The sequence below is a fragment of the Biomphalaria glabrata genome, chromosome 4, assembly GCF_947242115.1.
Source record: "Biomphalaria glabrata chromosome 4, xgBioGlab47.1, whole genome shotgun sequence".
Lineage (NCBI taxonomy): Eukaryota > Metazoa > Mollusca > Gastropoda > Planorbidae > Biomphalaria > Biomphalaria glabrata.
In genome coordinates this window covers 19,606,799-19,621,160 of record NC_074714.1, presented here as the reverse complement: position 1 = coordinate 19,621,160, position 14,362 = coordinate 19,606,799, and the positions used below count along the sequence as shown (strand labels likewise).

General features: G+C 33.5%; 1 protein-coding gene across 7 annotated transcripts in view; it reads left to right on the top strand.

The window, feature by feature from the left end:
- The window catches only part of LOC106073860 (forkhead box protein P1-like), a 193,566-nt gene extending 179,859 nt beyond the window's left edge, over positions 1-13,707 (top strand). For 6 of the 7 annotated variants that reach the window (XM_056026773.1, XM_056026771.1, XM_056026777.1 and 3 more), the window contains exons 9-15: positions 879-1,149; positions 1,908-1,984; positions 2,174-2,275; positions 3,580-3,710; positions 7,060-7,126; positions 7,247-7,356; positions 7,576-13,707. In XM_056026773.1, the coding sequence (XP_055882748.1) occupies positions 879-1,149; positions 1,908-1,984; positions 2,174-2,275; positions 3,580-3,710; positions 7,060-7,126; positions 7,247-7,356; positions 7,576-8,488 (1,671 nt within the window). In that variant the 3' untranslated portion in view covers positions 8,489-13,707. Of the gene's footprint in view, positions 1-878; positions 1,150-1,907; positions 1,985-2,173; positions 2,276-3,579; positions 3,711-4,429; positions 4,558-7,059; positions 7,127-7,246; positions 7,357-7,575 lie in introns of all 7 variants that reach the window. The other variant, XM_056026772.1, reaches the window with a different exon arrangement.
- Positions 13,708-14,362: the final 655 nt, after the last annotated feature.

The window sequence follows — 14,362 nt, the reverse complement described above, 5'->3', positions numbered from 1 at the left end:
GTTGTGACAAATTATACAGGTTGCAATTGGGTCTGCGTAATCTCGGGAAATATTGCACTGATTCTCAATATTCAGTAGACCTTCCTCTTGTTAATAATTATAAGATAGCATAAATCTAGATCTAGAGCTAGGTCTTGTTGAATTTGGTTTAAAGTCTGTCGTGAACAAGACGGCGCACATTCATCATTATATGTCTAGAACTAGATAGATCGTTTCAAGCTCTTTGTTATGTAAATTGTTTACGAAACCTTAAAATCTATAACTCCAGCTATTCACTGGATATCCAGATCTAATGTAGATTGCAGATCTGTTCCCCTGTGTAATGAAGCTTGGGAATATCTTGTCGTTTACAGCGGTACTGTTCTAGTCGCACAATTAAAGGCAATTTTGTCAAAACTTATTTCAATATAGAATTCAACATTTGTATCCAACCAGCTAGGAAACTAATTGGGGTAAATATATTATGCGATGCAGACAAATCGTGTGGATAATTTGGCTTAAGAAGTAAGCGCTGATCTAGATCTAGAAATCTACATGTTTGCACTCCCTCCCGCAGTCTTGTTATTACCGGACAATTAACGGCAGTTATTTCCCCTGGCACTTTCTGCAGTAATACGATAAATGAGATTGACACCAGTCATCATTTCCTCTTCCCCTCTCAGGCAATCTTTAGCATTGTACAAGTTGTTCTATTATAGATCTCTATGTGTAGCATTTTTATTTTGGTTCAGTAATAAAGTTTAAATGGCTTACACCGTGCATGCCTAGTGACATTTGTTTTATTTATTTTTGTTATATTTAAAACAATATATCTATGTTTGTATTTCAGTTAACATTTGTTTGAATATGTATCTAAATGTTTGTTTCACTTCTTTTAGCCTTCCTTAATGCCAAAGCCATCCATGTTGAATCCCTTCACTGGGACGCCCTTTCTCCCACCTGTCTCAATGGTGCCCAGTCCTGTCATGCAGATGACACCGCCTCACCGCCCTCCACCGTTAGTGAGCACCCCAGGAGGACACCACTCTTCCTCTCTTCCATCCACACCCAATGTAGGAGGTGGAGGGGGGAGCAGCAGGAGTGGGAGCGATGGAGGAGGTCCAGTTCGGAGGAGAGTCTCAGATAAATGTAACCTTCCAATCTCTGCAGGTAAATTTTTGTGTTAGTTTACTGAGTGATAAAGGCCTGTTCTAGTGATTTAAAGATTTTGCTAGTGATTTAAAGATTTTGGGTTTAATTCTTTTGATCTATTTAATTTTGACATATTTTCTCAGAAATTCCTAACATGTTTTGTGAGTACCTGACATCTGGAAATGCAATTTTCGTGGATCATTTTGTTGGTCTATTGCTAATGGTCACCCTCTTTTGTTAGGTCACTAACTCACAGCACCATGTCCTGGTGCTACATTGTCTGTCTCCATTGTACTGTCAATCTTGAATTAGAACTTGTATAATGAACTGTAAAGGCTCATCCAATGGAGATCTTTTGACCAATGGAAAAAATGTCTATCAAGGTTAGGAATGAGAAATGAAAGATTCCCATTAAGCTCAATAAATCACAACTGTCTAGGAACTCATCTCCAAGCCTTTTCACCCCCCACCTCTAAGTGAGGCTAGAGGCTGTATATCCAACAACTTGTCATATTTCTACACTGTACCACCACTTAAGTTCCACCTCTGGAAGAAATGTTGAAAATTGTCTAAGTGGGAAATGTTTTGGTGTCCGAATTGTTTGCTTGTTCCCAACACAACCAAGTGGAAAACTGCTCAACTTTTAGGCCCTATTGAAATGTTTCTTCTAAATTCTGAAAACAACTTTACTTTTTACTTTCACTATTTATGTTTTAAATCTTAGAATTTACAAAATTACAAACCTTCATTAAATATTTACTTTTTTTTTCCCCCAGAAATCCATAGAAATCGTGATTTTTATAAAAACACAGATGTTCGACCACCTTTTACTTATGCATCATTAATACGGCAGGTAAGACTTATATGTAAATAGTCCTCCTGTTAGATAATTATTGCTTTAAAAAATAATTCGTTTCAATAGATATTCTAACCATGACTTAGAAAAGTTATAATTACTTTACATTTTTGATCTGAATGTGAAGGTAAGAGGTGACATTTTTTTAAACCAAAGCCCTCCATCTTTGTGTACTCTTTTTTGCAGGCAATTATAGAATCTCCACATCGACAACTCACATTAAATGAAATCTACCAATGGTTTCAAAATACTTTTGCTTACTTCAGAAGGAATGAAGCTACATGGAAGGTAAAAAGTTACACAATTTTTGTGACAGTACCTCATTGGTTGGATTCTGGTCATGTGATACATCATTTCAGTCTTATGTTTATTAAAGTCTATTTTTTTTCTTTAACAATTTTTTATATTTGATAAAAAATAGTCTTGAACAATATTTTGTTTTTAAATATAAAGTTCATTTCTTATAGAATGAGAACATACTTTTTTGTTGCTTTGTTTTTAAGCTTTAATTATATTTTGGATTTTTAAAGACATAATTATTTGTAAGCTCTTTTTACCAAAATGTGTTGATGGCTTGTAAAACGGAGGTCTACAAAGGTCTTTAAAAGTATTATATTAGCCCCTTGCTTAGCTCCAAATGATCTATTTGTAAATATGAAATTGTGCAATTAGTTGTACTATTGTTTGTTTTTATTTAAGTCTTGACTCTCTTGATTATAAAGTTATGTATAAAACTTTATCTGCAACTTTGATGAATATATATACATTTATATGCTAAATTTTGAATCGCTACAAAAAAGAAAGACTTAGAATGTCTTACTTTGTCTTACAAGCTATCATCACTAAAAGGACATAGACTGTTATTGATAGAAACATATTTAATAAAGAAATTTCAACAAGTATTTTGTATGTCATATTTTTAAATGTTTATATAAATTGTGACCCCACTCCCCCAAAAATGTGTTGGTTTGGCAGTGTCTTCACAGAGATTTTGTTTTCTTTTTTTTTTGTTTGTGTCTGTGTTCTTTATTTCCAATCACAGTTTTTAATCAACATGAACACCACCTGTCCACTTTGCTCTAGATTGCATGCTTATTCTGTCAACTTTGAGCTTTATTTTCACTTTTATGTTTTAGTTTCAGTGATCAAATAAGACAAATTTTATTTACAAACTTTTTTGATTGGTGGAGATAAAGATCATTACTAGGCTAATTTTTTTTATTTAGAATTTTTTAATGTGTTTTTTTTTTTTTAGTTATTTAAGTTCTACCCTTTCATTGTTTAAAAATGATATATTTTTGTGTTTTACACATTTATTATATTTATTTTCTATATATTTAGTAGTATTTAAACTTTTCCTTATAATTTCATATTTAAAAAAATGAAGCATCAATTCAATATTCACCTATTTTTAAATTTGGAATTAAAATTTTTATGTAAAAATTGAAAGAGTAAAGAAATATAATGTTCTAATTTCTTCATTGTTTTGTCCCATGGATGTCGTCAGTGATAGTTAGTTTCTGGTTTCTAATGTTGCATGCCACAGTAAGTTGTCACCCCCTGATTTCTTTTCTCTTTTTGTCTTCGTGTAGAATGCTGTCCGTCACAACCTAAGTCTGCACAAATGTTTTATGCGAGTCGAGAATGTAAAGGGGGCCGTCTGGACAGTGGATGAGATCGAATTCTACAAACGCCGACCGCAAAAACTGGGTGCAGGCCCTGGGTAGGTGCTGTAGTGTTAGAACTGGTCATTCAGCATCAGGTTTAAAAACCAAGTTACTGACCATAATTTTTTAATTAATTAACCCCCCCCCCCAATAAATCTTTAAATATTTCTGCAGTTTTGTACATTTAAATTGTTGACAACCTGATGCTGCATTATTTATAGTTTTATTAAATCTAGGTTATGTTACATCTGTATGTATGTATGTCTGTGTCTATGTTTCTTGTTGTGTCATTATTTGTGATATTGGTACATAGCACAGACATCTGTAGAAATTTATTTGGAAGAGATGTAACACATTGGGTTTTTTTTTTCAAGGCCAAAATGGATTTTTTTTAGGGAAAACAAATTGGTTGCTTTGCATTTTATAGCCTCATGATCATTGTAGAAAAATGTTTAGTTTAATATTTACATCTCTAAAAACTAGAATGTGTTTAAGTTATTTTCCCTCTATCTTAATAGTGTTTGCCTACACTCGTATCAGTTCATTGTGTTGCATGTAAATGTCTCTCCTGTACTAGATGTTCAAGTCTTGCATGAAGTAAGTCTATTGTTTTGTAGTTATCTTCTCTTTGTTGGGCTTCTTGTTTCCGAATCTCTGTGAAGATCAGCAGCCATTTTGGTGACCCATCCAGTATCCCTACATGCTGCTAGAACAGCCAGGCCCTATTAATTTTTGTGTGAGCCAACCAGATTGCACTGCTTCCACTGTTCCTCAGAATGCCATACGTACCAACTTGTCTTTGCATCGATGTTTTGTAAGGTATGAGGATGACTATGGATCTTTTTGGATGGTGGATGACTTTGAGTTTGTTTGTCGTCGCCAGTTTAATCGTGGACGTCCAAGGTTGGCAGAATAAAACAAATTACTCTCATTATCAAAGTGACAATTTTTTTATTTTAGCCTAAGTTGATGGTTCTTTAATCATTGTATTTAGGTGAAGCAGTCTTTACATTCCTAAATGTTAAGTCAAGCACTAAGGTTTCAAGAAAATGTTCTGATCATTTTACCCAAGTATTTTTATTTGTAACAACGTCAAACTGATTTATGATAGTCATTGTTTCATTTAGAAATCTTTTTTTTAAGTATTTTATTTTTAAAGTACCGGTAGTGTTTCATTTGAAAATTATGTTTTTTTTTATTACACTAAATGTTGTCTTCTGGACATCATGTTTTTTTTAACCCTTTGGACCCTCAGTTACCTCCCCTTAACCCCTTTTCCCCTGAACTCCTATGGACTGAACGGAAGGCCATACATTGGGCTGGTGAGCATGGCTTTTTTTTACACACAAACCGCTAACTTTGAAAGTAGTTGTTTTCATGCTGACAATGGAAATGTGAGGCCAACAAAACTATGTTATTGTGCTGGCCACATGACACCCTGGTTTTCCATCTTGTCTTAGAAAAAGGCAAACTTTATTGTGCATGTAACATGATCCACAAGGTTTCTGAGAGCATTTGTTTACTTTTTACTTCAAATAATTTGTTGCCCATTTAAAAAAAAAAATCACCTGTTGGTAGGCCTAGATTTGGATCTTCATGCTATGTAAGGTCTTTTAAAGAGATTTAGATATTTTTCTTTATGCAATACCAACCCTTTTGAAGTATCACCCCTTATTATATCATTTCTATTTTTAGAAATGCTCTTGCTACGATGCCAAGTGTTGTTGTAATTTTTTTTTTTTTTTTTTTTTTGTTCTACATCACACTTGACCTTTGCTCTAAAGATGTGCTCTCATTTGTTAGGGGGTAATTTGTCAACGCCCCACTTGGAAAAACTAGCATCTTAATGGCTTGTTGATTACAGTGATTCTTAGCCATAATTAGAGTGCTCTCCCCTTTGTCTTCTGTCAATAAAACATTTCAGTTTTGCACCTAGTCACTCATTGATTGCTGCCCTTAAGTAGGCTGTTTGCATGCTCTTTCAAGCATGGCATGGGCAGAGCATTCTTTCTTATGATTTTTTTGTGTTTGTGCTCACTTAGCTAATGTATTCCTAAAGAGCAAAATTGTTCTTCTTTGTATCCATTTGAGGGCACACCCTTCCAGTTGAGTCAAAGTTTGTTGTATGAATCAGGTTGTCATTATTATCTTGGGATAATGATAGAAGTGGAGCTACTTACTAGCAGAGTGGAAAGGGAGAGAATTCTTTGTTTGTTGTCTTCTGGAAGAAAATAGATTGGTCTATGTCAACCTGCTTTAATGTATTCTTAGTATGACTTAATGTTTGTTTGTTTTTTCTTTAATATAAAAAGTTTATAAATTGAAGACCTAAATTTAGTTTGATGAAATTTAACAACAGAGGGATGGAGTTGTTTTTTTTTCAATATTATAAATATATATATATATCTATATATATTTATATTTATATATATATATATATATATATATATATATATATATATATATATATATATATATATATCAGAAAATAAATATTATAGTTCTCAATATATGAAACTCATCATGTTCCCTTTTTGTAATAATATTATCTAGTTAAGTTTTCAAATGGTTACAGTGAAATTGACTAAATACACTGCGGGTACACTCCACCACCATGATTATAATTGTATATTTATTTCAAAATTAGACCAACTGGAACTAGTGATAGGCCATTAATTACTTGAAAGTGAATGTCTTTGTGATTATGTTCAGTGTGAGAACATGATTGAGAGCTAATTATATCTTCAGCCTATTAGATCAGACTTTATCTACCAAATGATCAGAATGTAATTGTCATGATACTCTTCTCTCTCGCTCTCCATCCAATCCCCCCACAAGCAAACCTCTTGTCTGTAAGTGTTCTCGCACTTTCTTGTACACAGTTGTCTTTGTCCCCAGGTGAGAAGAGGCTTTTAATGACAGGCTGTTAAACTGACTGTGACAGTTTACAAATAGTAAAACAATTACCTCCCATTACACCACCACCCCCTTTTCAAATAGCATTCATTGGTATCATGTCAAAGGGATGTAAACCTTTCTTTCTTTTCAATTTTTTTTTTCTGAACCACTGCCTTATACAATCGGCTAAACATTTTGTGTACTTAAACTCTCAGGTTTTTCTAAAGTTGTTTTTTTTTACCTTGTTCTTGTTAAGATTGTCTATTTCTTTATTCTTAGTCGAGTCTCTGAGCTAATAATACTTCTGTCATCATCCACTTGACCTACTGAACTAAAAATAGAACTGATCACTTTCATCTTTACTAATGTGTCACAATGCTGTCACATTTATTTATTGTTTTTTTGTTACATTGCTTGTTTGTTTTCATTATTATTTAACATTAGGCTAATTATTAAACACGACAAGTAATGACATTAATATCTTTGCTATCTTGTTTCTGTTACCAGTTCATTGAAAGGTCAGTCTCTGTCTGATCCATCCACATACAATGAATCAATCAGTGCCTCAATCAGAGTAAGTCATTTTGAAATGTTCCTTCACCAACTGCAAGTAGTTCACTTAGTGTATACAATGTTAACATACTGTCTCCACTTTATTCTTTCCCTTTTGTAATTTTGACTATTCTCTGCACAGGCTGCTCTGAGTGATGGGGCTATGGGCTTGTTAGGCCATGGTATGTTGCCTGACCAGGACAGGGCCCAGGACTTGTCCATGAAAGGGTCATCACATGATGGACTACTTGGGTAAGTCATCAGTGCATTCCTATTTTGATTCTGTATAAAGATTTTGTTTTTAAATATGCTAAACTTGTTTGTTATTTCAGCTAAGGTCAAATATAGTATAGTCATTGAAAAATACATTTCTATTTCATAGTGTATCATGTAATACATTTTTGCGGATTTATTTAATTTTCTAAACTTTAGCAAATATATATGACCAATTTTTTTTGTTTCTATCTATAGAAGATTTGATGACCCTGATCTGATGATGAGAATCAAACAGGAGGTGCAGGATGCTTATGCTGACTTTGAATTCAGCAGCCCACATCCTATGTCTAGGTCCCGTCATCGGTCATCATCATCTCCACAGCATGAAGAAGTTGACCATCAAGATCCTCGAGGCATTGAGGTCAAAGGTGGCCAAATGATTATGATGCCAGATATGATTGACCACTATGACAGTCGAGAGGATCTGGAAGAAGACGATGAGGAGGTCAGGAGAATGGAGGAGGAGGAGAGGGAAATGATGAACAGCGAAGAAAGAAGACGCAGCTCCTTGGAGTATGACCATGACTCTATGGAGGAAGGGGACCAGAGACAAAGCTACGTTGAAGAGAAACCGACCAATGAAAGATTTGAGACTGAGGCAGAGCGGGAGCTGAGAGCTGTTCAGGAGAAATTTGAACGGGAACAGGCAGAAGATATGAAGCGAGAGAGGTCTGCCGTAACCAATGGATACCGCTCTCACCCTGACAACATTTACTCTAACAAATCAAACTTTTCATCTGTGCAGTTCTCTCCCTTGAACTCCACAGAAAACAAAGAGTGCCAACGACAGCTGTCAGGTGACCAACAGTTTATCAGACCTGGGTCAGGTGACCAGCACTACTCCAGCCCAACTGACCAAAGAAATCAGGAAAACTGTCATGCCCTTGGTGGTGGAAAAGATTCCAGTTTTCTGAGCTCAGGAAAACCGAACAAAAGACTTGATCACATGGAAGAAGAAGAGCTTGATAGTGAGAAGTTGTCCAGCCCAAATTCCAAACCATTCATCGTCCAGCTGCCTGACTCTGGACCAGTTTTCCCAACACCGCACCGCCCCCACATGATGTCACATACGCCACCATTAGATGCCTCTCTCTCAGGGGCTCTCTAAATTTGTAGACATGACTTTGTCCTGCTCTTTACGATAAGTTAGGCAGATCTGACTTTGTTTTATAGAATACCCAAGTTTTGTTTTTTCCAAACCTTGTTAATAGCTATATAAGCTAAAGAATGAAAGACCACCTCTTAACTTTGGTGTGAGTTACAAGATAAAAAGATAAGATAATGTTATAAGCAATGGTGGACAAATCATTTAATTTTGGATTATGAAATATTTGCATTGTTGACATTGACTTTGTCGATTGATAGACCAACAAATCTTTGCTTGACTCAATGACCACTTAATTCCCAGTCTATGACCACTTCTGAAGTTTTGCTATGCATCTTCTTTACATAGCATTATGAATTCACCATGCCTCCAGAACCACAAAGAAGATGGCTTCTGAAATTGGTGATCTTTGGACCACAAGAGTTCAGAAACAGTGTGTTAAACAATTCAACATTTGCTCTGAGCACCATGACTGGACTTAACTCTCTACTTAAACTGTACATAGTAACAATGTCTGTCAACCAGATGATTGTCACACACCTTTGATCACAATACTTTGTCTCAAACTGTTGATGTTGAAACTCTAGCTACCCCAGATGATTGCTACATTGCACGCATTGCTTCTAGAAACTTTTATATATTTTTTTTTGCATTCAATCCACTGCTGTCCATGGTCTCACCAAGTGTTATTCATTCATTCATAGAGTTGAATTCATCCAATCAGTTTTATTCCACAAAATATGTTTGACTTGTAAGAAGGAAAAATCTGGGGCAACTATTTTCAATAGAAAAATGCTGAAGATAGTGTCAGGGATGTCAGATATTTATAGCAAGAGTGAGTCCACTAAATCTGAGTTGGAAGCAAGGAAATATATATTTATAAAATAATTAGCATCTTAGTTTGATGTAAATAATTGACATGACTTGAAGTATATTCTAGAAATACCTATTAGTTCCACTCATTGGTTGTTTGTATATTCGACCATTGAACTAAAACATGGTCCTCCATAACAGTCATTTTCATTGAAGCTATTTATAAACATTCTGGAGTCATGACAAGTGTCCACAGTGATTTCATGTCTATCAGTCTATCAATTAACTTCAAAGAAAGATAATAGAACTCTACCAAGAGTTTTTTTTTTTCCAATGTGGTTTATATTTTATGTATTATTTAGAGATTATATTGTTGTTGGTTTTTTTTGTATAGAATGGATATTTGTTTTTGTCACAACCACATGACTTAACCCCTGACCTGTTGTCAACATCTGTCTCTTGTTCAATATGACTACGTGTATTTCAATGAAAGATACTTAGACTAGTGGTTGTGATAGAAGATTTTTTTTGTCTTTCTTGAAATATTTCTGTATGTCCCTGGGTAAATCTGTTGATCTGTACTTTAATGGAGGAGCAAAATGAAATAAACTTGGTTAAGTAAAGTTTGTTTAAATAGGGGAATTGATTGTGGCACATACTAGTCATACAACTTTTGTGGCAACTCTAAACATAGTGTCTAGATCAGATAAGTTGGTAACTTCAACTAGTACCAAATCTTCTCTTGAAATTCCAAAACATTGCATACACACTTTTTTTTTTTACATCACTAACCTAGATACAAAATAATTATTGGAATAAAAAAAAAAAAAAAATGTAAAAATAATTTAGATATCTTTTCTTTTGTTCACTACCCCCCCCCCCCCCCCCAATCCTGTCCTGCAATCCACTTGATGTCTGACTCTTACATTATTTCCTGGGATATTCTCCCCATCATTCAGCCATTCCCCCCTCCTCATTGACCCCCATGCTATATGTATGTATTGACATGACTAGATATTAAATATTACCCTAGTGATTCCAATTTGTATATTACTATCTCACAATAAATTTCATGTATTTTATATGCTTTGCTCTTATGTGACTCTAAGAGATTAATCTTTTGAGAACGTTTGAGCCTGTGAGTTGGGTTTGGTTGTTTTCATAATAGGCGACAACCCTCTCGACTGGGTTGTGGTGGTCTTATGCCAAACTAAAGATAGCAACCTTAGTTGGAGCGAGTTGCCACTTGTACAGTTTTCTATTTGCCCCCACCATGTCGACTGTTGTGTTCAGTCACCTTAAACAGTTGACTTCAAGCATAATCATGTACAGTGACTTTGTATTTTACAGTGACTTTGTTATTGGACTTTTTTTTTTTTCTTTCAACACATCACTGCTCCTAATATGTTATAGTGTGTTTTGTCTTGCTATAGGAGATGTGTAGAACAATGTCTGTAGTTGACTTGAAGACTACATGCTGATCTTGTGTAGGTAGATGTCTATAGTTGACTTGAAGACTACATGCTGATCTTGTGTAGGTAGATGTCTATAGTTGACTTGAAGACTACATGCAGATCTTGTGTAGGTAGATGTCTATAGTTGACTTGAAGACTACATGCTGATCTTGTGTAGATAGAAAGTGAGAAACAACTTGTCCAAGAAATTCATTTTTAATTGAGATAAATGTTATGAGGCATTTTTATTTTTATTTTAGATTTTATGTTTAGGCTTTGGCCAAATAGTTTATTAATATATTTTATATTTAACTAATTAATTGACATCTATTGACTCTGTTTTAACTGCTAAAGATGACTTAAGTGGTTTTGTTAAAACAATGAAGGAAGATAAACACATACAAATGTCTATTTCATTTACACATTTTATCTCTAGCTTTTAGGGGATTGAAACTTTTTTTATAACCACTTTTAGCATTTTTCATTGATGGAAATTAAACTGAAATAGACTGGATAATTAAAAACTTGAGAATAATGAAATTACTCAAATTATTTGTCTAATAATTTTCTATATTATCAGTTTTCTTGCTTTAAAAAAAATGATGTTTTAATTAATACAAGTCAATACAATATTAGAATGTTTCATTAGAAATTGCCTTGTTTCACAGAAAAAAAAAAGATTTCTTACGTGTGACATACATGCTGAAACTTGAATGAAAGTTTAACATGGGAAATAGTCAAAGCTTAGGTTGTTGTTGTTTTTTTGTTATAAGAAAAAATAAAAGTTATGTTTTATTTGTCTGTGTAAGTTACTCATTCAACTCTAATGATATTGATATTTAGTGTTGAACAATGGACATGTTTCTATGTGTTCTGAACAATGAGTGTTATATGTTCTGTAAAAAAAATGAACACTGACCTTTTCAAAAAGAAACCTTGCTGCTCATGTTGTACAGTCTGATCTCAGCTGAAATGTGTTTTTTTTAATTAGTAGAGCTAAAAAGTTTAAAGAATTTTGTCACTGCTGTGTCTCTACTGAAGAGCAGTTTGTCTGGGCCATGTCATCAACATTAAAGACTGTCATTTGTCTTTTTAAGGCTATTGGTCTCTCATTTTATTGTTTTCAAAGTTCTAGACCTTGTACATCACAAAGTGAAGGGGAAAAAAAAGGGGATGCGCTGCATTCAGTTTTTTGAGGCTCTAGTGGAAATTGGTTTATTTGGAAAAGCTGTTGTAAACATAGCAGTTTTGACTTTTTATCGTTGTGTTGGTCATGTTTGAGGATAGAGTTAGAGTAGTTGATTTTTGTGTTGGTCATGTTTGAGGATAGAGTTAGAGTAGTTGATTTTTGTGTTGGTCATGTTTGAGGATAGAGTTAGAGTAGTTGATTTTTGTGTGGGTCAGGGTTAGAATAGTTGAGAAAAGTTGTTTAGACCAAATATTGACAGAAGAACAATCTCATGCCATCTACCTCAGTCAAAGTTTTTTTACTGACCCAGTCTCAGACATTAAAGTTTTGCTTTCCAGTGACTATGAAGTTGAACATCATTCAGAAATTTGAACAAAAAATTAACCCAATAGTTAACATATTATATGTTTTTGGTTCAAGAATTTATTTCATCAGCCGCTTCATTTGTGTCTAGACCAGGGGATTGTTCTGTCACTGAGTTCATGTTGCTGGCACAAGAATGGGACTGGTTGACTGATATATATATATATATATATATATATATATATATATATATATATATATATATATATATATACACACATTAAATAATGTTCGAGACATTAAATATATTGTAGACACCTGAATAATATTTTTTACTTCAGCATCATTCGACAATCTGTTTATTTTTTTTATTTTGTTCATGAAACTTTAATTTCATTTGAAAAACAGTTTATTTGTACATGTTCTGATGTCATTAAAATGTGATTGATACGTCTGTCAGCTTTGCTATCAAAAGTGCATCAAGCATTGGAGAAATCAAAAAGTCTGAATTTTTGTTATTAAAAAAAAAAACTACAATGACAACATTTTAATGGGTTTTAATGTCTATCTCAGCTTTATTTTTATTTTCAACCATTCAATTGCATTAGATATAGGTACTGTTATTGTATTCACAGGATATAACACTAATTATATAAAACTAATTCTTTGTCTTGGATAAAAACAAAATGTTAAAGTAAATAGCACAAATTCTACTAGTTTTGATCAAGGATTAGTGTTTTCGGGGGCTAATACTGTAGTTATTCCCCTTGTCTAATGAATCAGAACATAATGTAGATTACAAATTAATATCTATACATTCACTTCTGTATATGTACTTTTGTCTTGAAATGAAATGATATGTTGATGTCTTATGTTCTAGATTTATACAACCATTGAACTTTTCTGTTTCCACTTTTCCATAAGTGTTTATTCCTAGATGTAATCATGTTTATATTATTTGTTTTTGTTCCATTTGATCTTGTACGCTGATGTTATTTTATTCAAACCAAAGTCACTTTTGGAAACTAAAGTGAGGAAAGATATACCAAGTTATCAGGCCTTATCCAGATATCAGGGTTGCCCAGTGGATGTTGTCCGTTATATGTCCCTTAGCACAGTAACAAAATAGTTCATTATCTATATACACATAAATATATTCTGATGTTTTGTTCATGACAAAAAGTTTAAGTTTATGAGAAAAAGAAAATTTTTATTGATATTTTTGACTCTATAAATTATATATACAATGTTGAAAGTTGGTGTGAGAAGTGAGTGTATTTTTTAAACTAGTACATTTTTATGTTTTGTTTTTTTTTTTTTTGATTGTTCAAAGAAGAAGAAGATCTGGATGCTTGGACAAATGGTGGATCTATAAGCATAGAAACTTTCATGATTGCATATCACTTTGGATTGTTTCAGTTTTTAAGAACAAGATTTGAAATACATGTACAACTTTAAACAAACATCTGGACTTTTGTTGTTATTGGGGTAGGGGGCTTTTCTCTGTTTTCTTTTGTGCTGTTGTTTTTTTTAAATTGCAACAAATAATGGAATGAAAAAGTTATTGAAAAAAAAAAAAAAAAACTGGTCCCACCTTTTGACTTCAAATCAGGACAAAAGTTTTCTGAGTTTCAAAAGAAACAAAACAAAAGTAATTTGTCACTGTGTACAATTGAGACAAGAGAAGGTAACTCTTGAGAGAACTTGACATCACTTTCAAAATCTGATGCGATGGAATAACACAAGAAGAACTACAATAACTGATAGATCTAAAGAGAGAGCCTCAAGTATAACCTACACACTGTAGGCAGTAAGTAGAACAACATACTTTTCTAAGGTACAGAACTTCAGCAGCAAAAAACGGTTAATATTATTGATCTTTCTGTTGTTTTTTTAGACCTCGATTGAAGTCAGAACTTCATGGAGGGTGGGTGAATGCTGATCTTGTAAACGGCTCTAACAATTTTCCTAGAAATGACTTATAGCGCTTAGAAAGGACTCACTTTTTCGGGAATTACCGAATGTAAGACTTTATTTATTCAAGAGTTCAAATGCTTAATTGTTTTTTCATCAAACATTCATTAGTTATTAAGAGAAAAACTATTGCTCTATACGTTG